The sequence below is a fragment of the Dysidea avara genome, chromosome 4, assembly GCF_963678975.1.
Source record: "Dysidea avara chromosome 4, odDysAvar1.4, whole genome shotgun sequence".
Taxonomy (NCBI): domain Eukaryota; kingdom Metazoa; phylum Porifera; class Demospongiae; order Dictyoceratida; family Dysideidae; genus Dysidea; species Dysidea avara.
In genome coordinates, this window is record NC_089275.1 from 38,276,873 (window position 1) to 38,302,452 (window position 25,580).

Consider the following 25,580-nt stretch of genomic DNA (forward strand, 5'->3'; position numbering starts at 1 on the left):
CAGATTGGGAAGGACGATTAGACGTAACTGGAGCCATTACAAAATGAAAACAACAACTTTTCCCTACTTAGCTAGCTTCCCTGGGTTGACCACCGAGTGTGGTGCTTGGCTGGTATCCTGGTGGCCTGCGGATCAAAATCATGGGATATTTTCAAAACCTCTTCTAGGTAGTTGGTCTGTTTTAATTTAGTTGATGGTTTTTGCTTAGGTTCTTGTGGTAAACACTTTGTACAGGCTCTGCCTCCAGTGTTTGCCCTCCAGTGCATAACTGCATGGTAAAGCAGATAAAAACAAAATAAAATGACTCATAACCGACACATAAACATAATAAAAAAGTTATATAAACCAAAACTACACCACAGACACATTCACACACCACCAAGTTATATTTAATGACAGAAAATGGCATTTTGCATTATGTAGATCTTTAAGTTAAGCTGGCAAAGAATTCCACACAAATGAGTGCCTTTATACATGAAATTTTTTGAAGGTCAAGCAACATCAATTATGAATGCAAAATATGATGTGGTTCTAGTATGGTAATTTGTCTGATTGTCAAACTGAATTGAAGGATGAAGTGGAATTGCTCTTGAGCAATAATGCAGATAAAAAATTGTGCAAACAGAATGAAAGTTAATAAACCTCTGACAGTTATTATAATTACTTTGAAATATGGTCATATTTGTGCAAATGATATATCAAATGAACAGCTTGGTTTTTTAATCGCTGAAGGTGAGTCACATGACGCTGAAGTAAGGAAGGGCCCTACACTGAAGTATAGCTCAGATGAAATAATACTCAGGAGCTTGATGATGTTTGCAGGAAGTTCTTTCTTGTTGCAGCTCACAAGATGAAATACATGCACCATTTTTACAAATGCATGCTACTTGGCCACACCACCTTAATTCACTCTCAAACACTAACTGAAGGTACGTATTTCTCTTTACTAGTAGTGCGTAATGTAATATTTGTCATTGTCTTTGCTTGAGATATAATTGCACTGGTTGTTACCATCTCCCACATCATGTACTATGCAACAGTTCAATGGATGGCATTTACATCCTACCAAGTCCATCTTTAATTTCTAAGACTCAAAAATACTATATTAGAATATTTTCTGCAATTTGATATTGGCTATTCTTTTTTCTTAGATTCATGTGTATAATTTCAGCACTTGAAATCCAAAACCAAACCATATATATACTCTCCAGTAAAGTGTATTAACATGCATGTATTTGCATAGCTACAAATCATATTTTCATTTCTGTGAAAGTCAGTATACATGCACCAGTTTGTAGGTGGTGACACACACTCATTCATCTTCACACATGTATGTAATATTGTATAGTAATTGTAGACTGTGATTGATAAATTAGGAATCCCTTATCCCTATAATACAGTAGCCAAAGAACCCTTACAGTATGTTTGCGTCGTATATAGTGCAGGAAATAATTAAAAAAAATGATATTGAATATATTACAGTGTATTGAAAATTCAGCAGAAGTATATAAAACTATTATGTGGTCTTAGTGTAGTGTAAAGTTGTGTTACATATAGTTACATATGACGCATATATTAATTTTACAACGTGGTTTTAAAAATCTGATGTGGTTTAAACAGCTCTGTATTTGCTTTGTTTTTCTTATTTCCATAAATCTTCATCATCACTGTTATCATTGTAGTCACCAGATCCACTAAATGGGATCTCTTTCTCTGTGGAGAGAGTAGTTTTTTGTAACATTAATAGTTAAAGTACAAGTACATATTTAATGTATGCATAATACTACAAACACTGTGATGTACTACATGGCTTAGTGTGGTAGTAAGCTTACCTATACATCCATCATCTTTGCCAATGTACAACAATTTATTTGGTGTTTTAGCTTTCATTCTAGGTAGCAGCCACTCCATATTGATAGCACCATCTGTTGCTTTATTGGCAAGGTGTTGTTTAACTTCTTCAGGGGTATAGCGTGGGAATTGTTCCAACACCAAAGCTGCTGCTCCAGCAACAATACCACAAGCTTCTTTGGTGTCTCCATACCTTTCTTCATAACACTTCTTTGTGGATTTGAACAAGCACCTAGAAATAATCATTAAATAATACAATATTATACTTGCAAGCACACACGCACACACGAACATGCACACACGCATGCACGCATGCACGCACACACACGTACACACAAAGCAAAGCCTCAAGCAGCCATGCGAAACATAGCTATTGCCGCCCAGTGAACCAGCACTGGGATGCCTGTGCACCACTCAGGCACTTGAGCCTTGTGCAGGTATATCCTCCTGGGGCAGGGCTAGTAACCCGCAGGAGGACTGTCCAGGTCTCATGGAGAGGTCACGAAACCTAAAGTTCCACAACAACCCTAACACCATTAAGCAAGACAAGGAAGGTTGGGCAATTGCTTCCCCAGTTTACACCAGGTACCCATTGATATTACAGCTGGGTAGGCTGCTTCCCCAGTTGACACCAGGCCACCAGGTCCCCATTTAAACAGCTGGGTAGACTGGGTAAAGTTTCTAGCTCAAGGAAACTGCCAAAGTGGCTCTACCGAGAATCGAACCTGGGACCTTTTGATTACCAGGCCGATGCACTAACCACTTGGCTATGCTGCCTACACACATGCACACACACATGCACACACACACACACACACACACACACACACACACACACACACACACACACACACACACACACACATACACACACACACATGAGCACACATGCACACACACAACACACAGACACAGACACACACACACATGAGCACACACACAACACACACACACACACACACACACACACATGAGCACACACACACACACACACACACACATGAGCACACACACACACACACACATGAGCACACACACACACACACACACATGAGCACACACACACACACACACACACACACACATGAGCACACATGCACATGCACACACACAACACACACACACACACACACACACACACACACACACACACACACACACACACACACATGAGCACACATGCACACGCACAACACACAGACACACACATGAGCACACACACAACACACACCACACACACACACACACACACACATGAGCACACACACGCACACACACACATGCACACACACACATGAGCACACATGCACACGCACAACACACACACACACACACACACACACACACACACACACACACACACACACACACACACACACAGACATACACACACGCACACTACACATGCACAAAGCCAAAGCAAAGTCTTTGAATATCATGCTATCACAGTCATGCCTACCCAGTAAACCAACACTGGCAGCTGTGAACTACTCAGGTGCTGTGACTCAGCAGATGCAACTGCTCCTGGGTAGAAATAGTTACTTGTAGGAGGCTGTATAACGTCTCATCGGTGAAGGTGTGGGCACCTGGCTCGAAGTCCCATCTGGACCATTATGTGAGACATGGACAGTTGACATTTATACTTCCCCAGTTAACACCAGGTACTCATTTCACAGCTGGGTAGACTAGAGCAATGTGAGCATAACTGAAGTTTTTGCTCGAGGAAACAACAACATAAATTGGGTACAACTAAGCAATAAACCTGGAACCATTTCAATTTGCTTACCAGGCTGGTACTTTAATTACTTCACTATGCTCCCCCCCTGCATACACACATGCACACACTACACAAACACACACTGCACAAAGTCACAAGTGTATAATACACATGTACACACAATTCATGGACTTTATATACATGCTCTCTAAATAAACATGCTATACCACACCACACACATTGCACCCAGCAAATACATACAGTAGGCACCTGTATGAAATTGTTGCAGCTGTAATATAGTGTCCAGGGGCAAACAGTGTTATGCATTTTCCATAATTCACTCCATGAAAGAAACCATAGATAATTCCATCTTTAGCATGTGTAGACCCAACAGTGATCACATCAGGTGAATTGGCTGGGGATTCATTACAAGCATCTTCAGCATGAAACCCTGTGTGTACAAGTAAAACTATCAGTTTCTGTTGTGTTATTAAACTCTTACCTGCACCAGTGACCACCACAATTCCAGCATCCACTGCTTTTCTAATGACAGCATTCACTGCTTTTCTGATGATAGCATTTACATCAGGGTGACGGATATACCCCAGGAATGGTAGAGCCACTACTGATCGCTTGTGACTGAATCTCACTCTGTTGATAACATGTTCCATTCCTTCTATTACAGCTGAAAAATCTACTCCTCCTGATGAGTAGCACTTTAACACTTTGATGCTGTACAAAATACAATGATATATGATGTGCAAGGTGATGATAGTTTTATGAATTGTGATCATTAGATTTCTCAAAATACTAACTTTACTCAAAGTTTGTAGTAGCTAATATGTATTTAGAATGTTTTTATAATACTAGTCAGTTTTTGTGACAAATGGATATTTAAGAGTACAGTAGCTCTATAGCAGACTGTAGGAGTAGACCTTGTTATGGTTACAACTAGATAGACTAATAGCAAGAGTAAATAATAAAGTTATTTACTCTTGCTAATAGCTACAGTCAGGTTTCCTCTGATGTGGTTTCATATGTGATAATTCACTGCATGTAGTTGTGTTGTATGGTGTTATGCAACAAGTGATGCGATGTATATCCAGCAGCTATGGAGCAAGCAACAATGTATGTTTTATGTTTGTGTGCTGTTGTAGTGTGTGTGTGTGTGTGTGTGTGTGTGTGTGTGTTGTGTGTGTGTGTGTGTGTGTGTGTGTGTGTGTGTGTGTGTGTGTGTGTGTGTGTGTGTGTGTGTGTGTGTGTGTGTGTGTCCATGCACATGTGTACATACACTAACGTATGTTTGTGGAATAATTATATGTGTGCTTGTGTTGTGCAGTTGTGCATGCACAGTAGAGTACCAGTGAGAAGTTACAACTATTGCTACCAACGAGATCCCATTATTATTTGAAAAATCATGTTCTCATTTCATGCATAAAATTGAACTGGCATCAATGAGAAACATTAAGCCATGCAATTATGAGGTCACATGCTCATAAACTGCATTGAGCCAATACTGGTCACTCAATATATACGTGACTACCTTCTTGTAGTTCAAGCATGGATTCACAATGTTAATAGTTCCTAGAAGTAATAGGCTGTTGAATTTGCAAATAAGAGGTGTCATCATTTCCCAGTACTACAATGGTAAACATATAAACCTTGTGTCTACTGATGTGTACACACTGTACTGAGACTTGCCGGGCTCTTACCTATACACTTTGGCCTTTTTTGCTACTCCAACAATTTTGCCAACTGCCAGACTAGCTACAGCAGTTCCCTGGCCATCACAGTCACTTCCATCATAGCCATATTTGTCATATCCACCATAAAATGCTCTACCACCAAACTCCTCATGTTTGTATTCTATCCCTGTGCTAAACACATAAATGTCCACTCCACTACCTGGAGAAAAAAAGGAAGAGGACAAGCTTTAAATTGTGACTTAAACACAGGTCCTATCTACTGTAAATACCCTGAATACACATATGCTAACTATGTAAGCAGTATAATATAGCCAATGAACTAGTTTAATTGTTCTGGTAATTTTGTATAATAGTACAAAAAGTTATGAAAACTAAATCAAAGTTCAAAAGTACTAGCCTAGCTATGTCAGAAGTTTTGTGACCAAATGTGCACTGTTTTACATGCCTAGTTACAAGTGATTCCTATTGTCCTAAACACTTGTGTGTATGCTGTAAATTAACAGACTACATAATTGATTTGGTCTATAACACAATTTTCTATATATTTTTATGAATATTGTCTAGACAGATAACAAATTACCTTGACTAATAGGACAATACTTTCCATCCAGTGGCTTTTGTCTTTGATCAATCCTATCAAGATGCCATCCTAGTCCATCAGTCGATGACCTCACTTCTCTGTTGTGTACTTTACTGTCATCAATTGTAGTCATCAACTGAACATCTACTGGTAGAGCATTGATAGTTGTTAACACAGCACACACACCCCATAGAATCAGTGTTGCCATCGTGCTACTAAAATTCAAATACTGATAGAGCATGCAAGAGGCTAATGGTTTTATACATGTCCTAAATGTGATGATGTCAGTACTTTTCGCAGTTGTCACATGTACGACTGTTGATGCATAAGGATGTGGTGATTACCTGTCAGGGGGTCAAGTTATTTTAGCATGAAGTGACTAAGTGACCAAAATAAATTTTGGTTACCATTCAAGTTCCTATATGGCTGCAGGTACTAGGTCAATTACATCATGAGATATTACAGCTTACATGTGATTTCATTCACTAGTGTAGGAACAATGCTATGAATAAGATTATCCACTTCAAGCTATGTATCAGCCCAATGAAGGCTATTCAAAGCCTGCATAAAATCAGAAACTCAACACTTTAATAGTGTAAAAAAAAATTCTGATCCAGTGATGACTTGGCAAGTGCTTTAAGAGCCACACAATATGCTGAGCAGGATATCCCTTGCATTCAATAAACACTTAGAGAGTGTGACTTCTCATGTTTATTAGAGCCTGGATCATTGTTCACTATCTCACTAAGGACCTGCAAGAAGGTCACTGAAAGCTTGTTGAACTGCCGGATGCAGAAAAATGTCAGACCAAACCTTGGTCCATGTAGGCTAGGGAAGTATCTGAGGACTACACAGCCTGTGATCCAGGATTTCCTCTAAATTTAACTGGTACAACTTAAGAGCAGCTAGTACGACTTCTCCACTAATTTTAAATTTGTCTATATACTCCATAATATATACAATCCTATCACTCAGTTGATATCTACTATTTAGTGATACTTACTGAATAACTAATATACATCATACCATTTTGATATTGTGTCCTGTGAACATCATGGACACATCAGGTATAACAATGTTAGAACACTGTACAGGAAAGTCATACTACATAGATGCTGTGTATTTAATATGTGGTTAACAATTGGTAGTTTGATGACTGACATCGATGACAGATGACATCATTCTGTATACCTGATTTCAGTTATCATGCCTCTGCCAGAATACTAGCAACTAGAACCCTGAATTTGATTTATGAAGTGTGCAACAACTGGGCATGTGAGCACATCAAATTTAACTCGTTAAAACTTTCTTGGCTCATTCCACATCAGCGTTGAAACCGGGTCGGGTCATCCGGGTCGGGTCATCCGGGTCACATTTTCTCCGGGTCATCCGGGTCTGACCCGGATTGGATCACGTGAGAAACAAAATCGTTGGTTTGACGACTTGGAAACTTATAAACGCTATCGCGTAGCTCTTTCGTGAGCCACGCCCACTTATCGCATTACCAACATACGCTCAGCCACGCTCATTTGTTAGTAAGTGCAGTATGTAGCACGAAATTGAGGGTATCTGGTGAAGGGTAGCTATTGTCAGTAGGTGAAGACTTTTTTTTTTTTTTTTTTTTGGTCTTCAACCTACAGCTAGGCTGAAGTTGCAATATTTACTCAACACGAATCGAACGCTCAAAATGTAGACTCGTTCGCTCGCTCGAGACTAGCCGAAACACGTCTCGGCTTTAATCAATCCGGGTCACATCCGGGTCAGTGGGTCATCCGGGTCAGCAGTAGTGACCCGGTTTCAACGTTGTTCCACATCACCTGCCATGTGTCACAGTCCAATTGAATAAGTGATTTATTTACTGCTTAACACGTTGTATAAGTTACAATTCGCAGAAAATTTCAGTTGTGAAGAAATGTGATCAGGTGTAGTGTGTAGTCATATGCTTGCACCATACTCCCATACAATAGTCATTCACATTTAAGGCAAACCTGACTATATGCAAATTTTGACCTGTGGAAATTTCATTCTTCTTGTTGGCTTGTTTGAAATGTTTTTCAGCTGACTGAAATGAATTTTCCGGCATGTGTGAGTGTAGGAACTTCCTTTGACAAGGGCTGAATTAAGGATACAATACTAATTAGCTAAGAGAGCAAAGAAATTTGGCCCCAGCTCAGATCTAGTCAACACATTTTTACCTTTAAAAGAAGGAAGCCTTTATATTATAGTAAATAATTGTTCCAAAAGTGTCCTTTATAGCTGAGAAGTTCCATCCACTGCATGTAGAGCAAATGTGTCTGTAATGCTGTTAGTACTGTTTGTGCAAACATTCACAAAATATTCTATTTAAATAGAGGACATCAAGACCTCGATACTTTAGAACAGTGGGCACTAGATTGGAAAATGTCAGTTAATCTACAAAAATGTGAGTTTCTCAGAATTACCAACAAAAACACATCCAATATTAACTCAATACACTCTGCAAAACCAAACTATAAAGGAAGTAGCTAACTCATGCCAAATATTTAGGGGTGACTATTGATATGAATTTATCCTGGTCAGAAGGTTCTTGTTAAACCTATATTAGAATACGCAAGCACTGTCTGGCCACATGCAGAGAGATATTGATACCATCGAAAATGTTCAAAGGCGTGCAGCGAGATTTGTAACTAACAATTATTCCCGGTATGCAAGTGTGACTGAAATGTTATCCAACCTGAGCTGGCCCACGTTAACCAGATGTAGAGATGAACAAAAGGCTATAATGTTATATAAGATCAATCATAAACTGTCAAGTTGATATAACTGAATGCTGACAATCTTCTTATTCCTAACCCTGACATCTACCACACTAGAGGACACAATAAAAGATTCATGATACCAACAACAAGGATTGACTCTTACAAATGTTCTTTTTTCCCGTCCGCTATTAAATTTGGAATTCCTTACCCCAACATGTGATCAACTCTACAGAGATTGAACAATTCAATCCCAACCTAGCTGGTCTAGACACTATTTAATTAATTAATTAGTAATTATGTATGATTGTAATTGTACTATTGTTCCTTTTGTGCACCACATGCACTCTTCTTGAGGCCTGCACAATACAACAAATAATAATAATAATGACATCATACATGGCGATTTCCACTAATTGGTTGCTAGAGATACACAGGAATTGTAATCAGCTAATTAGCTGCTCATAATTATTATCATCAGTACTAAAAGACTGTCAAATTGCAATAATAACTATTCATGATCAGCTCGGTGCAGCCTGATACTGCTGAAGTTAGGTTCTGGTGTAATCTGTTGATGCTGCCAGATTTGTTAGTGGGTTTGTCAAAAGGTATCTTTTCCACACATTTAACATATCAGCAAGCAAAATATTATTATTTGACTCCATAACTAAGTTGCTCTTTGCACCAAACTGCAGCCAGATACTGTCATGGAAAATGTCCGATGATTATTTGCAACAACTTTAAAAAAATTATGAAGTTGTAAGTTTAGAATGTAAATGGCACCTTATCGTTATTATTTATCGTGAACATATCCTAAACAAACTGGGATAGTCTAAGCACTAGCCCACTTGTCTTAAAGTATAACCAACAGTTATCAGTAGCTCATGTGGTATGTACAGCTTCACATCCTTTTAGCTTTGTTTTATTGGATTAACCAGCAGGCTCCCAGGGACTTTATTGAGCCATAGTAGCATAGAGTGGTCTATGGTAGTGTCAAATCCATTGAATGAATTACAATGAGTCTGTTAGACTCTTATACAGTACATGCAGGTGTCAAAAGGTTGACATGGTAACCTATGCTGAAGCCATTTGTGACTGTATGATTAGCACTTATGGTTGTAATGTTTGTTTACATTACTCTAATGGCTTACAATGTAGGGATCCCTACAAGGAGATGACATATGGTCCAAGCAAATGGCCAGACAAACAAGTAAGAAGTGAATCACAGTTTCAATTGTGGGGCTCACTAATACCCTTTTCAAATGGCCACTTTAAACCACCAGGTTAACACGTTCATATCATCATGAGCGTCTAACCAGGTTGATCCTCAAATTCATAAAATATTAAAAGCAAGTTACAAAGTAGTAGGGTTCAACTTGTTGGGTTTGCAAAGTAAGAGTGAGTTGCAGTTTTTGGTGAATACATACATGTAAAGTACTTAGAAGACAATTATCACTCAATGAGTATTATTATCTGATGATTATAGAAACTGCTGGGTTGAAAGTGAGTTACTCAACCTGAGTTGAGCTCACTTGAGTGTCCATGTAAGGCATAAGTAGGCTTAGTACTAAGGAGTAGGGATTCCAGGAATACAAAAAGATCAAATTGTTTTCTCCTACAGCATGTATATACACTCTAGCACATTGTAGAACAATTTGTGATTTGGCTTCTGTATGTAGCAACTTGACATAGGTGTTGATAACTTGATAACTGATAACTCTATATATAAATTAGAGGTAACCACCAATCCATTACCAGTGAAGTGTAAACTTTATTATGTCTTGGAACAGCCAAGACCTTATAGCTAGGTGTGGAGCAATGTATCCATACAAATGTTGTGATCAGATGCTTCTTGTATAAATACAAGATACTAACTAGTTATGTGAATTAGAAAGTTAAGAACTGTGAACATGGCTAAGATTGTGTGCTGCTTTACCTTGCTTTTTGCTATGTTATTTTTATACATTTGTCAAGGAGATGCTACCTTTGGATCAAGAACTAGTTATAGTAAGTAGTAATGCACTGAGTGTATACTAATGTAGCAGATGGGAAATGGATGAAATGCCATGCCTCTAGCTAGGGCCACATGCAGGAGGGGTAGTGGTTGGGGATGGGCAATTGAAGTAATTCTGATTGACTCAGACCGTATCCCTCGCAGTCAATGTGTCACTCCCCACACTATACCACTAATCAGTCCCAGTGTGCTGGCTAGGGCCTGTGCAGTATCAGAGTCGAGACTATATGGACTGTTTTCATATTCTTCAAGATCATTGCATAGCCAGTCATCCTGGCATTTATGTTATAAATTGTGCTTTTTCATTCTGCTAGGGCCATATGTGACTGTCTACTTCAGTCACAGTGGATACAGAGGAAGCGAATCAGATGGAAGAGTGGCTGTTGCTATTTTGGCTTCCAGATACAATTTTTATAAATCATTTTCAGTGAAGATCAAGTCTAGTGTGAACACTCGACTAACACCGTATGGTATGGTAAAATGATGCAGGTAGCTAGTTATATTTGACCACTATATACATGTTCTGTTAATAGCCTCATCATCAGATTTTAATGAAGGTACTCAGGTTGTATCATTTTCATCCAGACAGACAAAAGCAATTGTCTACATTCGTGTAAAGGATGATACTGTTGTCGAAAGCACTGAGGCATTCAAAGTGGAAATATTAATACCAAGAGAATCATACAACAGTGGAGTTAAACTTGGTAGACGATCTATGGCAATTTGTTATATTAAAAATGGTGAGTGTATTTATCACAGTATATAGAACTTCTCTTAAAGGACTATTCGTAAAAAAGACACTGTATAATTTACAAAGGACAGTTATTTCAGTAGTCCCTGTAGTCATAATTTTACCTCTGAAAGAGGACAATCTCATATAACCAGTAAAATTTTGTTAGTCCCAAGGTGTCAGTTACAAAAATCTGTAGCGGCTAGGTTTCACTGAATACACAATGAATTTTGTACATATGTGCATATAGATGATGTAGCTACTACTCTTCCACCAAGTCCTCCAACAACCCAACCACCAACAAGCCGTACTAAAGGTAATCTCACAATAGATATGATCAAATGTTACTTTCTATTGATTCTGTGTTTCGTCTACTGCAATGTTTTCTACAAGTGTACATCATTAACGTCTATTGTTTGTGGTTGAGTTTAGAATCCTTATTGTGCTTGTATAGGAATAAGTGTCCGTCTTAGTCAGAAAGTGTACAGGGTGAAGGAATCTGATGGATTTGCTGTGATCAAGTTACTTGTTAGTGGATACAGGAGGTCTTCAATACAAGTTGGAGCTAGAGCATTTGTATCCACCACATTTGACTTACCAGCAGGTTAGATGCATAATGTAACTGACACTGTTATCCGCATAGATTTATTACACTTTTTCTACTTGCAGCGGACAGCAGTGATTTTAAGAGAGGTTATTATTATTTTAACTGTCCCTCATATTCCAATGAGGCTACTATTAAAATTCCTATCTTCAATGACAAAAATGAAGAAGAGACTGAATCTTTTGCAGTCAGTTTGTTTAAGAAAGATAAAGGAGTAAACATTTGGGACCCTATCCTTGCAGAAGTCATCATAGAAGATGGTCAGTGCTAGCAATACATTTGTGTCCTTTTTATTGTAAACAAGTGATCATATGTAGAGTAGCTATTATACTAGCTGTATATCAGTGTATTATATAATAGAGTACTGCTTCAACCCTTTTATTGTTAAATGTTAATGTACATCACTAACCATACTAATATTACTTTGATGGAGAAATGTGGCTTTGATTTCAGTCAAGTTGCCAACAAAACACAAATAAAATATTTAGTTCCTATAAACCATACATCAACTGAAGAGTTGTTTCCTGTTACAAGTTCTCTGGTGGTATCAAATTATCAATACAGTTTAGCACTATAACACTATAACACTATTATCAGTTATCATAATCATTCACAGATGATGAACCACAGACTACTAAACCACCTCCACCACCAACCACTATTAAACCAATTCATCCAAGTAAAACACCACAAGGTGAGATCTTGTTGTTTCCCATTGAGCTGTATTTATACATATACGTATACATACATCCATACAGGTGATACTGTGGTACAGTTCAGTCAAGAAGAATACATGGTTGATGAAACAGCTGGCTATGTTTCATTAAAAGTGATAATCATTGGCCAAAGATATCTTCCAATTTCATTCAAATACAAAGTATTTGTATCTAACACCGAGTTTCAACCTTACCCAGGTTTGTATGTATATAAATGTACAGCATTTGGTGTGCCATATTGTACATCATACACTACGATAGTAGTGTATAGTAGGGACCACAAAGGAGTAGGTGTGGCCCATGAAATAACATTACCCAAAAAAACAGCCTCAATTTTCCCAGACAATGATGAGGCAGTATCGGTTAAGTAAAACTAAGCCCAAACAAGCAATCAGATCGACCCGAAACACTTTCAGCAAGTTGCTACAGAATTTTGAAAAAATTTATTATATGGAATTTTCTACTGACTGCCTGACTGATGCCTTCAGACAAGCATAACTCGATAACAGCTAAGGCAAGGGGCTTGATTTTTTCACTGTTCAATGTCACTTTAGCCCAAGAGGTGCCTTTTGGCATACCGCAGTATGTACAATGAATTCTTCATGGACTTACGTACCAGTGGCCTCCTTTGTGTCCCATTCATCTTTGCTGACAGCGAAAAGTGTCGATTTGGTGGTAGCATGTGATGGCTTCCCTTTGTAACGAAAATCATCCGTATTTTCATAGTGGCTACTTCAATTGCAGAGGTGTTTTTATAACAGTTATTGATTCGTACTACTGTGTAATGGGTTGAACATAGCCAACAACGAAGCGTAATGGATACTTCACTTTTCAGATAACTGAGGTGATAATTGATATAACTGGCGTGTACGGTACCAATGCTTTTTTTCGGTATGCATGGGTGCTTTTCGAACAGCTCTTGATTTGTACTGTTGTCTAATGGGTTGAACATAGCTGACAACGAAGCGTAATGGATACTTCACTTTTTAGACGATATAGCTGGGGTACATGGCACCATTTCAAATGCAGTATGCATCACCAATCATAATAAAATTATTTACAAAAAAAGTTAACAAACAAGTATTTCAAAAAATTTGGAATTTATAACTAGAGTAGGGACCATAAAAAGTACTGAAACAAGCTGGAGAAGTGCACAATATTAAACCACAGTAAAACGAGAAGTGTTATATCCCTAATGTACATTTCAATTATGGTATGTTGGAGCACAGTAGGGATATAACACTTCTTATTGTTTTACTGTGATTTAATATTGTGCACTACTCCAGCTTGTTTCAGTACTTTTTATCAATGTGCTATGGTCCCTACTCTAGTTATAAATTCCAATCTTTTTGAAATACTTGTATGCTATAATATTTTTTCAAACAATTATTTGCATACTTATCTACATAGCTGTGTGATGCAAAATTATATGCTCTATCTTCCACAGCAAGCAGTGCTGATGTACAAACTGGTGTATTCTTTGCTTATGTACCTGGAAACCAGAATGTGGTTTATATCAAAGTTCAAATATTTGATGATAAACTGTTGGAGGGAACAGAAGCATTTGGAGTACAGTTGTCCATACCAAACCATCATAAAACAAATGGTGTAAAACTAGGAGATCCTTCACGTGCTACTGTTTTCATAAAAGATGGTGAGGCAGTTACTTTGGTGCTGAATGCTTATATACAAAATGTTGCAATAGATGAAAGGCCACCTACTACAAGAGCTCCAACCACAAAACCACCTATCACTAGACCACCAGCCACAGAACTGCCAACAACTTGTAAGCTGTTTATGAAAAATAATTAGTACGTTGTATACTATAATCTTTCATTAGCCCCAATCAGGATTAATATTGAGAGATCATTCTACACAGTACAAGAATCATGTACTATGTTATCAGTGACACTGGTGGTAGTGGGAGAAGTGAGGGAAGAATTCGTAGTTGGAGTCTATGCTACAAGTCACTACATACCATCAGCTAGAGGTAAAGGAGAATTACAAGTGCATTATATGTTAAATTAAGTATTTTACTTAAGGGTAAAACAGTGGTAATTTATGCTATTAATTTTAGCTGATGTAGACTTTGAGAGTGAAGTTTACAGAACAACATTTAAGCCAGGGCAATCACAAAGCAGTGTGTGTATTGTAATCATTGATGATGAGTTCAGGGAAGGAAATGAAAAATTCCGCTTGTTGCTGGCTATTCCAAAAACTACTCAGAAACTTAATGTCTGGGCTGGCAAACCATCCTATGCTGATGTGAAAATAATAGGTGAGTGTACGTACAATGTCACATACATGTGAATTAAATCCACTAGACATGTGTTGCTGCCTATGTAAATTACAGATGATCCTGATGATGGTATGGGGTTACCAGTTCAGTTACCTCCTACAATGGAAGAAAGGACCACAATGTGTGTGTGCAAGGATCGTCCTACCCCATCACCTCCAGTGACCACTACTTTTGTTCCCAGTCCTTCCCCCAGCCCCAGTCCTTCTCCCTCCCCCCCACCAATAATAATGGTATCATTTAAGGAGAGATCTTATTCTGCACCAGAGGGAAATGGCAGCATCACTTTTACCATACAATTATCACAAGCTTTTGATGAACCAATTTCTGTGGAGTTCTGTACACAAGAATCTGATCCACTATTAGCTGAAGGTATGCTGTCAAGAACATTAGCTTTATGATAAGTGACAATCACTATAATCAAATTCTGTGAAATTATAAGTCTCAGTTAATTGCGTTGACCAAGAGGAAAGTGCAAAAGACTAGTGTATTATTAAATTGAACTCAAATAAATTTCATGCAAATGTACATTTCAAATGCATGCAGCCTAGCTACACTCCAATTGTGCAAAAAGTACATTTTCACATGCAAAATTTGACCCAATTGTTGATCTTTGAAGCTTCATAACTTTTTGATCATTGCATAAAATTGCCAGACATTTTCCATGAGTGCAGGCAGCTAAAGTATCTGGCTACATTTTGAAACTAAGAGCAAGTTGATCAGTATAAGGAGTCAAGTGTTATATCAGTTTGTTTGCTGGCATGTAAAATGTGTGGAAAAGATACCTTTTTGCAAATCTGGTCACAAAATGATCCTGATGTTAACAGTGAGGTTGCATTAATTATTAAATGTCAAGTGCTGTATGTATAGGAATTTTGCAACTGACAAGTTTAATTAACACGGTTGCTGCAGTTACATAAATATGTGATGCTTGATGAACAACACGGTACATTCAGTTTTACATATATTTGAAAAGGCTATAGTAACTGCAGTTAAGAGTTAATAAAATGATCAAGTGGCTAACTAAAGGCAAGCCTGAGATGGTATATATATATAAGTAATTGAATTGACAGCTGTCAAAATGGGTGCAGCATTTAATGATATCAAGGCTACACCCTAGCTTTAGTGTTGTGGTATAGATAGCAGTTATAAGGTTTTGTTTAGCTGTTAAGCATACAGTAGCTCATTACATAAAATGATTTGAATCATAACTTAAAACTATTACACTTGTTGGGCCAATGATGGGATCACTTTAAGGATTATATCATATGAATAATACATGTAAATTATAGGGTGGTGGTAGCAAGTTTATATAGACTGTACACCTAACTGGTTATCTGTGTATATACAACATAAAGGTGTAGTTCTGTATGTATAGTTACTTGAACACATTGTTATAATATTCCAATGTTTCCCAGAATCTTGCTAGAACATTAACATCATGTACATTCCTATATGCTGCAATTTACTGTACGCAAACAATGTACTGATTAGACTATTACACATAATATTGTTCCTTACAGTTGGGGAAGACTACACTGCTATTGCCAGTGAAACTGTCACATTTGCTCCTGGTGAAACATGCGTGTCAGTAGTTGTTAGTGTAACTGATGATGAAGTACATGAGAAGGATGAGACTTTTGTTGGGTTACTGAAGGCAAGTAACTCAACTCCTGATAATGTCCTAATTGAGGATCCATCCATGGCAGTTGGTAATATCACTGATGATGATGAACTCAGTAAGAGCATGGATCTGTAATCAAACTTCATTCTAGTGTACCTATTTACCTACTGCAGTGTTCATGGTGATGTTCAATTCAAGTACATATTCAGGAGCAGAAGCAGATGGTATAATACCAGTGACAGTGGTAGCCACAGGGACAGCATCAATACCATACACTGTCATAATAACACCATCAGAGTCTGATCCACAGTCTGCTATGGAAGTAGTAGATTTCTCCAATGAAACTATACAAGTGACATTCAATCCTGGAGAGACTGAGAAAACTGTAAATGTAGTTATCAACCCAGATTGTCTAAGAGAAGGATCAGAGTTCTTTAACTTGGCTCTTCTTTTGCCATTTATTACGTCGACTTATGGAATTTCCTTAGGTAATCCCAGTTTGGCAGTTGCTGAGATTGAGGACAGTGGTTAGTGGTAAAAGTTGTGTCAGTGTATTCAGTTCAGAGTAACATTATTATGTACATACATTCTAATTACCATAGTAATTATATTATCATCAGTGTAGCTTAGATATTCCAATGCATTGTAGCAACTGCAAAGTTACAGATTTTCGGTTGTTTTTTTCTACTGCTCTGTTGTAGATTTTTGTTTTCTTGAGAAAATTATGTACTTTACTCACACTTATCCAGTTTACCTACGTGTGTAGCTGTATAATAGGGACTAAGGCAAATCCACTAGGACTAGCTATCATTTAATGGTTGTGCAGCAGCTTTGGATTTCATGACCTTTATCCATGAGATGTGGCAGAGTCCCGCTCCACTTACCTCCATAGCACATCAGTATGGTGGAACCTGTCAGGACAAATTTTACACATTTTTGTAATCATTTCATGACCAACAGTATTTATGTTATATTCATAACTTTAAGTATTGTTAATTTAATTATGATGTTGCTTTGTAATGTTTATGTTTTGCATTGTTTCATTTTTGTAAATTTGTTCTGATATTTTAAGGAAGAATGGCTTTGTGAATAGTTTGAGGATACCGGTATATTATTGATTTTAAAAAGAAACATAGAATTGTATTAGTGGCATATTTATCCTCTATAGCTCCTGTTACTGTACAGTTTGCTGAACAGACAGTGTCCATTATTGAAGGCGAATCTCCCATGGAATTTGAACTGGTATTATCAGGACCAGTTGATCGTACTGTACTTGTAGAAGTGATGACTACAAGTGTCGCAGCAGTAGGTTAGCATTTTTATGCATGCACAAATGCACGTGCATACATACATGTATGAGGAGACCTCACCATAATTACCATAATATATGCCAATAATAATTTTTACTCATCTCTTTTATTAACCAACATTTAAACCATCATGTTTCAACATTAGGAGGAGGTGTAGATTATGATGATGTGTTAGTTAATGTGACTTTCCCTGCTGGAAGCACATCTCAAGTGGTCACTGTAAACCTCATTGATGATGGAATACTAGAACCAACTGAACGGTTTACAATAGAAATCATTGGAGTTCATCATGAAGGAGATGAAACTGTTCCATGTCTGTTAGATGGAACTGTCCTCATGGCTAATGGAGAGATTTTAAATAACAACTGTAAGTGATGTAAGAGTGAAGCCACTATTATACTTTATGTTGTCTCCTTTCATCACTGCAGCTGTGAAAGTGATGTTTAATTCCACTGAATATTCAGGAGATGAAGCAGATGGCATAATACCAGTGACAGTGGTTGCCACAGGGACAGCATCAATACCATACACTGTCATAATAGCACCATTAGAGTCTGATCCACGATCTGCTAGGGCAGAAGTAGACTACTCCAATGAAGCCATATCAGTGACATTCAATCCTGGAGAGACCTCAAAAACCATAAATGTAGTTATCAACCCAGATTGTCTAAGAGAGGGCTCAGAGTTCTTCGATTTATCTCTGTCGTTGTCCACTGTTGCATCACTCCTTGGAGTTTGCTTAGGTGATCCCAGTGAAGCAGTTGCTGAGATTGAAGACACTGATAGTAAGTATGTTTGTCATGTAGTTCCTTTATTTGTGAGTGTTTTAGGGATGATACTAACTTTTATAGCATACCACACTAGTTTACAGATGTACTAAAATCTGATTAGCTGAAAAGAAGATTTCTAATTTTTTTTTTGGTTCTGAGGTGATACAATAAAGCATGCAGACAATGATGCATTGCTAGGATTCTTTACTGTATGAACAATCCTGATTCCCAAGGAGTGATATAATCATCACCAAGGAAGAGCCTAGTAGGTGATTATCACATAATTCCTGAGGAGTGTTTATCCACTGAAGAATCCTAGCAATGTATTCTTTAGTAATTTAGACAATTGCTGAATTTTGTTAGGAGCTCAACAAAGTAAGCGATTTGTTTGTCAAAGTTTGTGGCTAAGTGTCATCCAAAAAGGCACCAGTGTGCAGGTCTCTTAAAAGAATAAAATTAATACCTTCCATGTTTTACAAATATCATCAATGCATTCTCTGAATACCATTTCCTACAACAAAATATTTCCCACTTGTAACACTGGTATCATGTAGGTGTTGAATTATATACAGATAGTGCAATCAGTGCTTTTATAGCAAAGTTAAAATGTGACCGGATTTGCAAAAAGGTACCTTTTTCACACACAGAATTTGACACATTTTTTAACTTTACAGCTTCATACCTTTTTGATCATGGCATACAATTGCTTGAAACTATCAATGAATGTAGCTACAGTATCTGGCTACATTGTGATACTAAGAGAAAGTTAATCAGTATAAGGAGTCAAGTGTTACATCACTTTGTTTGCTGGTATGTCAAATGTGTGGAAAAGGTACCTTTTCGCAAATCCAGTCACAAATTAAGAACAACACTTAAATGTTTGGCATCTATATATCTACATAATCAGTGGTGATCAGTTATATTTGTACAATCTCAGGGAAACAGCAACAGGTACCTAGTGGGCCCACACACTGCGACCTGAACCCACTGAATTTTTTAATGAACAAACAAAACTTTACTATATATACAATTAAGTGTGTCAAGGATGCTCCCATGCACAACTGAAAAAGTTCATACTCAATTTTGCATTGCTCACACATGTAATGCTGGTCCTTTTAATTAAAATTATGCTGAAATTCATCATTTCCAACAATAAAGTTCTTTCTCATATTGATAAGTCTGCTAAAAGTACTTGACTGCTCTATTAGAGTATATTTAATTGCTCTATTAAATTATCTCAATCCTTTATATAAAAGTTTGAGAGGGTTCATGGCTTCATGCCCCATCTGTAGGTCTCGATAGATCCTTCCCTGAGAGATAACCAGGAGATAGATGTAAATGTTACTATAAACTTGTTGAGTTGTACTGCATGCTCACTTTTGTGCTGCCAAATGTAGTGTGAGATTCCTGTTGAAACCACTGGAACCTGAAGGGAGTATTATTTAGATGCCTCCCCTCCCTATGCTCCTGCTTTGTTTCAGCTATATATATAGTCAAGAGTTCATAATATATAATATATAATATATATTATGAACTCTTGATATAATGTATTGCACTGTAGTATCTCGTTTTCACTTTTATTGCAATAAATACGTAATGATGTGTCGGGTATAGCCTTATTGATATAATACATTAATTTATATAACCATGACCAGGGGCGGATCTAGGATTTCAGAAGGGGGGGGGTGCTAACATGGGCATTAATATATGTGGCAAGAAAGTTCAGGGTCTGGGGGCATGCCGTCCACAGGAAACTTTTGCAAATTTGGCCTACTGAAATTAAATTTAGTAGTAATTTTGAGTGAAAAATGATGTGAATTTGTTTATGTGATACCAGTATTCCCCTACAGTTTGTCAATATAAAACTAATGGGCACAGCCAGTAGCTAAACTACAATCTAACATCTTAAAGAACTAGTAGTGGAACATATGGGTATCAGCTGCACATGATCAAATTTAGTGTTTTGAAGTATAGCATAATTTACAGTCTCATGGCTCAAACTACACTAGCTGTCCAAACAGTAGAGAAGGTAAGTGTGAATGGAGAGGGAAAGTAGACTGACTCACCAGTGTGTGAGGTGCATATGCGCTCAGCATATATAGAATTCTCCAGCTAGGGGGCTCTGGTGGCATACTCCTCTGGAAATTTTTGGAAAATGGCTATCACAAGATAAAGTCTAGAAGCTATTTTTAACCAAATGTGGGTACAAGATAAATGAGCTCAGTTGGAAGTAAATTTAATTAAAAAACAAAACTATACACTGTTTCTTGTTATTGGATTTTAAGAAAATGTATAATAGTGGCTTGTCAAAGAGAATAAAGAGAGTATAGTTAATTGAATGTAAGATCAAGCTAGGAGAATATTTAAAACACAGGATTGGATCTACTTCATATATAGCCACTGTTCTGTGGTGCAGATTGCTATTTTAATCTAACCTTTAAAATGATGGATCCATCCATCACCATAACTGTTTTACATCTAGTCTACAAATACGACTAGTTTTTGGATAACCCTTTTTTTAGCACACAATGATCATGACAACATAAATGTTGCAGTATCATTTTAAGCTTAAAGTTGAGTAGCATGGGATTTGATCAAGTAAGGGAAACAAAACCAAACAGCTCTCAGATGTTGCAGCCTTAATTGTGAACCTTATAAATGCTAAGAAATTCACTATTATACAAGACAGTGACTGCTGTTTTACTTGCAAGAGAAGCATTTCAACCCAAGAATCAAGTTTGTAGCATGCAGAGCCTAAAAAACTTAAACTATTTGACAGAATAAGTTGTTTTCAGAATAGACTTTCATTTAGTACATTAAAGGTATAAATCTTTTACCTAAAGTGATGGGTATATCACAGGATGATTGGTACAATGGTGAGGGTAGCAGTGCACAGGTCTAGAAGAATAGGTTTAATTGCAGCTTACACTCAGGTAACTTCTTGAAAATTATAGTTTTAATGATGGTTGTTCTAATAGAGTAGTTGACTGTTCTATTAGAGTATTTCGATTTTAGCAGCTTCTAAGGTAAGACTTACTCCAAAAGAATAATTGTGAGCCCCTCTTAGTAATTCTTGGATAAGATTAGCTATTCCCCTTGCTCTTTTCCATCTTTTCATTGTCCATACATGTGTACAAAATGCAACTGCACCTATACTACAGCTTCTAGCAGCTTCCTAGCTTGCTCATTGTAAAATTTTGGAGGGGGGTGCTTCAGCCACCAAAGCACCCCCCCTAAATCCGCCCTTGATGACTATGTCTATGTAGAAGCCTGGCCAGCTGTATTTACTGCATGCATTCACATGCACACACACACACACACACACACACACACACACACACACACACACACACACACACACACACACACACACACACACACATGTCCCTGTATTATATGTGCATATACGTATATGTCAATACTTTAATACAAATCTTTATTTATTCTATAGTAATATATGTGAATTTCAGTCAAACTGTGTATTCAGCGGAGGAAGTAGATGGAATGATGATAGTTACATTACAAGCAGATGGGTTCTCTATTTGGCCTTACTCAGTTGAAGTAAATCCCATGGAAACAGGAGGCCAGAGTAAGTTAGTAGTGGAGTACATCATATAAGTACTTCAGTAACTAACATGTTTGACTACACTGGGGAGAGTATTTTACACTCATATAACTCCATTAAAATTAGATACGTATCTGTTACAATAGTATCTTCCTCTAGTTATTTAATATTATAATCAAGAGTCCACAATCATGGATATAATGTTATGTACACAAAACAATATGTTACTTGTATTGACCATTTCAGAAATGAGGTTTTCAAGTTAATTCTCCAATTGTCACAACCGCAATATGGTGGATTAATCTAATAGCTTATTGACTTTACTTGTTCATTTAGTAGTGTTAAAGCCTTCACACTCACAGGGTCCTGGGAACTAAGGTATTGTGCAATAGTTATAGGTATTGTGCAATAGTTATAGGTATTGTGCAATAGTTATAGGTATTGTGCAATAGTTATGTATCATGGAAACTGTTTCATCTAATAATTGCTATTGTAATAATTGCAGGACTCTAAAAGAGTATACATACATGCAATATAAGAACAGTAGGTACGAAAAAAGTATAGATAAGTAAAAATTACTAGTTTGTTAGTTGTTTGAGTTCAGTGTGCAGTTACTCATGTCTATCACGAAGAGAATATGATAGCAGAAGATGATCTGTAACAATTGAGATAGTGTAGTTACTAGCTTTATCAATACATGACATGATGTTCAGGAGTTTATTTACGCATGCACTTTGGAAGTTGCGATGGAAAACTCAGACACTGGACTTGGCATGAATTGCTTTATAAGTTAACACACTTAACAGTAATATTAGAAGTGGCACAGTGAAACCATGGTGTAATAGGGCCACCTATATACAAATCACTGTATTGTCTATATGTGACTGAATTTGACAAAGCAAGGCTTCCACACACATCCAACTTTCTGATTTTAACAAACTGTAGCTTGACTCTATTGACCCAAAATTTTCACACAATTCTTCCATAGCATTGTAAAATACTAGGTCATAATTTGAAACTAATGGCATACTCTTACATTGAATTATGGTACTTCAAATCCAAAAAAAGTGGATGTGTGTGGAAGCCTTGTTTTGTCAGATTCAGTCACATATACTCTTAGTAGGGATAAGATCAACTTTGATAGTGTTTGTTAGTCCTTATATAGGAACATTGTAACAAGTGAATATCTGTATAGACTGGATCTATATTTGAAGGGATCAGTGGAAAAGGGGTAGCCCACATCTTGAGATTTGCCTTTTGTAAAAACAAAATTGCTGGGTTAGTTATGTTAATAATATTTCCAGAAAAATTAACAACAGGACTTAAAAGTTCAAGTCATAACTTTGCATTAGTCTATGGCAATTCAGGAATGTCTGAAATTTCTATTTAATTCCCACTCTACACCCATTTTATTTTTCAAATGTGTGAGTTACCCCCTTCATTTGATCCATGTCATGTTCTGTCAAAAAACCTGATTGTTAGAATATCATCTTAATTTTTCAGCTGGTGCCAATGGTGGTGGAGTTGATTTTGTCTCAGACCCACTCATTGCTGAATTCACTCCTGGTGCTTCACAGGCAAGTGTCTCAATGACTATCACAAGAGATGGCATTGTTGAGGAACCTGAAATACTAAGCTTTACCTTGACTGTTCCTGGCAAGTTCAGTGATATTACTGGAATGTTGTTGATAAAGCCAAGTGATAATGACATGGCTGATGGAGAAATAATAAATTCTGGAGGTATGTGACCGGCTTTTATAAATTCTGGTCATTACGCTTTTTCGTTTCTTTAGTATTGGTCAATTTCACTGCTAGCTGTTATGATATAGAAGTTAATGAAACTGAAGCTATTGTACGAGTATCAGTCTTTGGAGAATTTGACACTAATTTTCGTGTTAATGTGATAGCTGCAGCCTCAGATCAATCAGAACAAAGTAAGTTTATGACATCATATCTGCTACATTCTTTGTATTATACCAGTTAAGATGGTTGTACCAATACAGTGTATTATTATGCTGTACTTTTGTGTTGATTTTGTGTAGGTGAAGCCTTTTTCACTGAGGGAGCCAATGAAGGGCAATTTTTTGTTGGTAGCAGTACTGCTCTAGTGCCCATACAAGTGTTTCCTGAGACACTACGTAGTGGAATTCCTGGAAGATTTAATGTCACATTAGAGGTGGTGGATGATGGTGTGTTTATTGGATCACCAAGTGAAGCTGTGGTCAAGATCCCTTCACCATTTGCATAACAATGACTCATTAAAACATGATGGACTGTTGAAAAGTGTTATCATGCTTGGAATTGTGCTACATTTTAACTTTACTCATTTTTTTCTTAAAAAGAATAAATATGTATTATTATAATAGAGTTGTGCATTCTTTTCTGCTGGCTAGCTACTGTAGCATGAAAGAAAATTACATAGGCTACATAGCTACATATAGGCAAAATACAGTGGTTGTTAGACAGTGAACAATATCAAATCCAAGCACACACCAGAAAATATAGCATTTGCATACCACTGCTCCGAAAATGCAATACTAAACTACTAGACTTAATAGGAGACATTATAAATTTGGTGTGAGCGAAATATGTTTTAAAAACTTTGCCCAAAATGTTTTCAGGAATTTCTCGAAATTTTCATCTAATGCGTATTCTCTTCAGTGTTCCCATTATGCTTGCATTATGCTCCTAGGTTAGCAACATTTCTTACAATTATCTCGAAAGTTCTAAGATATAAGAAATGGTGAAATACTCTAATAGAGCATTCATTGATATTTTAATCATTGAATGCTCTATTTGAGTATTTCATTACAAAGTTACTGTTCTACATGTAGTATTGATCAAGGGAGCTATGTACAATGCATTTGAGTGCTATGTTGCAGTTTGCAGTTTCCACTGACTGGTCTGTTGCATGGGGAGTATCAATCTATTTTCATGAAATTATGCTCCATAGTTTGAAATATCCACCTAGTATGCTAGCATTATGCTGTTGAGCCTATTATGGCTTTTGATACAGGCCTAATTCTAAAGGGGCATAAAGCTAATGATTACTTTATACAATTCTGTATGTCTACCAGGGGAGAAACTACACTTACAAGTTCACATGAATAACTCTATGATTTCTTCACTCTGTGATCCTTCTCTTTCCATCTCACTCTCAGTAGTATGCATATAATTAAAGCTTGTCTATCCCAAGGTTAGTAAAACTACAGGGGTTGACTTAATCATGAGTTTATTATAAGTTCCTCTGTACCATAGGCAGTGGAGATGGGGGGCCAGGGAGACCACGGCCCTCCCCCACTTTTATAGGACACTGTTTGCAAGAAAATATTGAGATGCTCTAATAGAACAGCCACAATATT

The 25,580-nt window shown here is 37.2% G+C and overlaps 2 protein-coding genes across 2 annotated transcripts; one reads left to right on the forward strand and one right to left on the reverse strand.

Annotated features, from left to right (window-relative positions):
• Positions 1-1,435: 1,435 nt before the first annotated feature.
• Positions 1,436-6,101, reverse strand: LOC136252050 (aqualysin-1-like). Its single transcript, XM_066044397.1, has 6 exons — positions 5,855-6,101; positions 5,281-5,473; positions 4,071-4,300; positions 3,839-4,019; positions 1,833-2,083; positions 1,436-1,713 (listed from the first exon to the last, which is right to left on the reverse strand). The coding sequence occupies exons 1-6, from the start codon at positions 6,093-6,095 to the stop codon at positions 1,643-1,645; spliced, it is 1,167 nt and encodes a 388-aa protein (XP_065900469.1). The 5' UTR covers positions 6,096-6,101; the 3' UTR covers positions 1,436-1,642.
• A 5,217-nt stretch (positions 6,102-11,318) lies between these two features.
• Positions 11,319-24,564, forward strand: LOC136253839 (FRAS1-related extracellular matrix protein 2-like). Its single transcript, XM_066046498.1, has 20 exons — positions 11,319-11,343; positions 11,584-11,649; positions 11,788-11,937; positions 12,003-12,197; positions 12,554-12,631; positions 12,696-12,851; positions 14,101-14,307; positions 14,359-14,439; positions 14,494-14,643; positions 14,731-14,931; positions 15,007-15,321; positions 16,473-16,688; positions 16,747-17,100; positions 17,742-17,882; positions 18,029-18,250; positions 18,312-18,668; positions 22,105-22,242; positions 23,722-23,958; positions 24,012-24,152; positions 24,261-24,564. The coding sequence occupies exons 1-20, from the start codon at positions 11,319-11,321 to the stop codon at positions 24,464-24,466; spliced, it is 3,636 nt and encodes a 1,211-aa protein (XP_065902570.1). The 3' UTR covers positions 24,467-24,564.
• Positions 24,565-25,580: the final 1,016 nt, after the last annotated feature.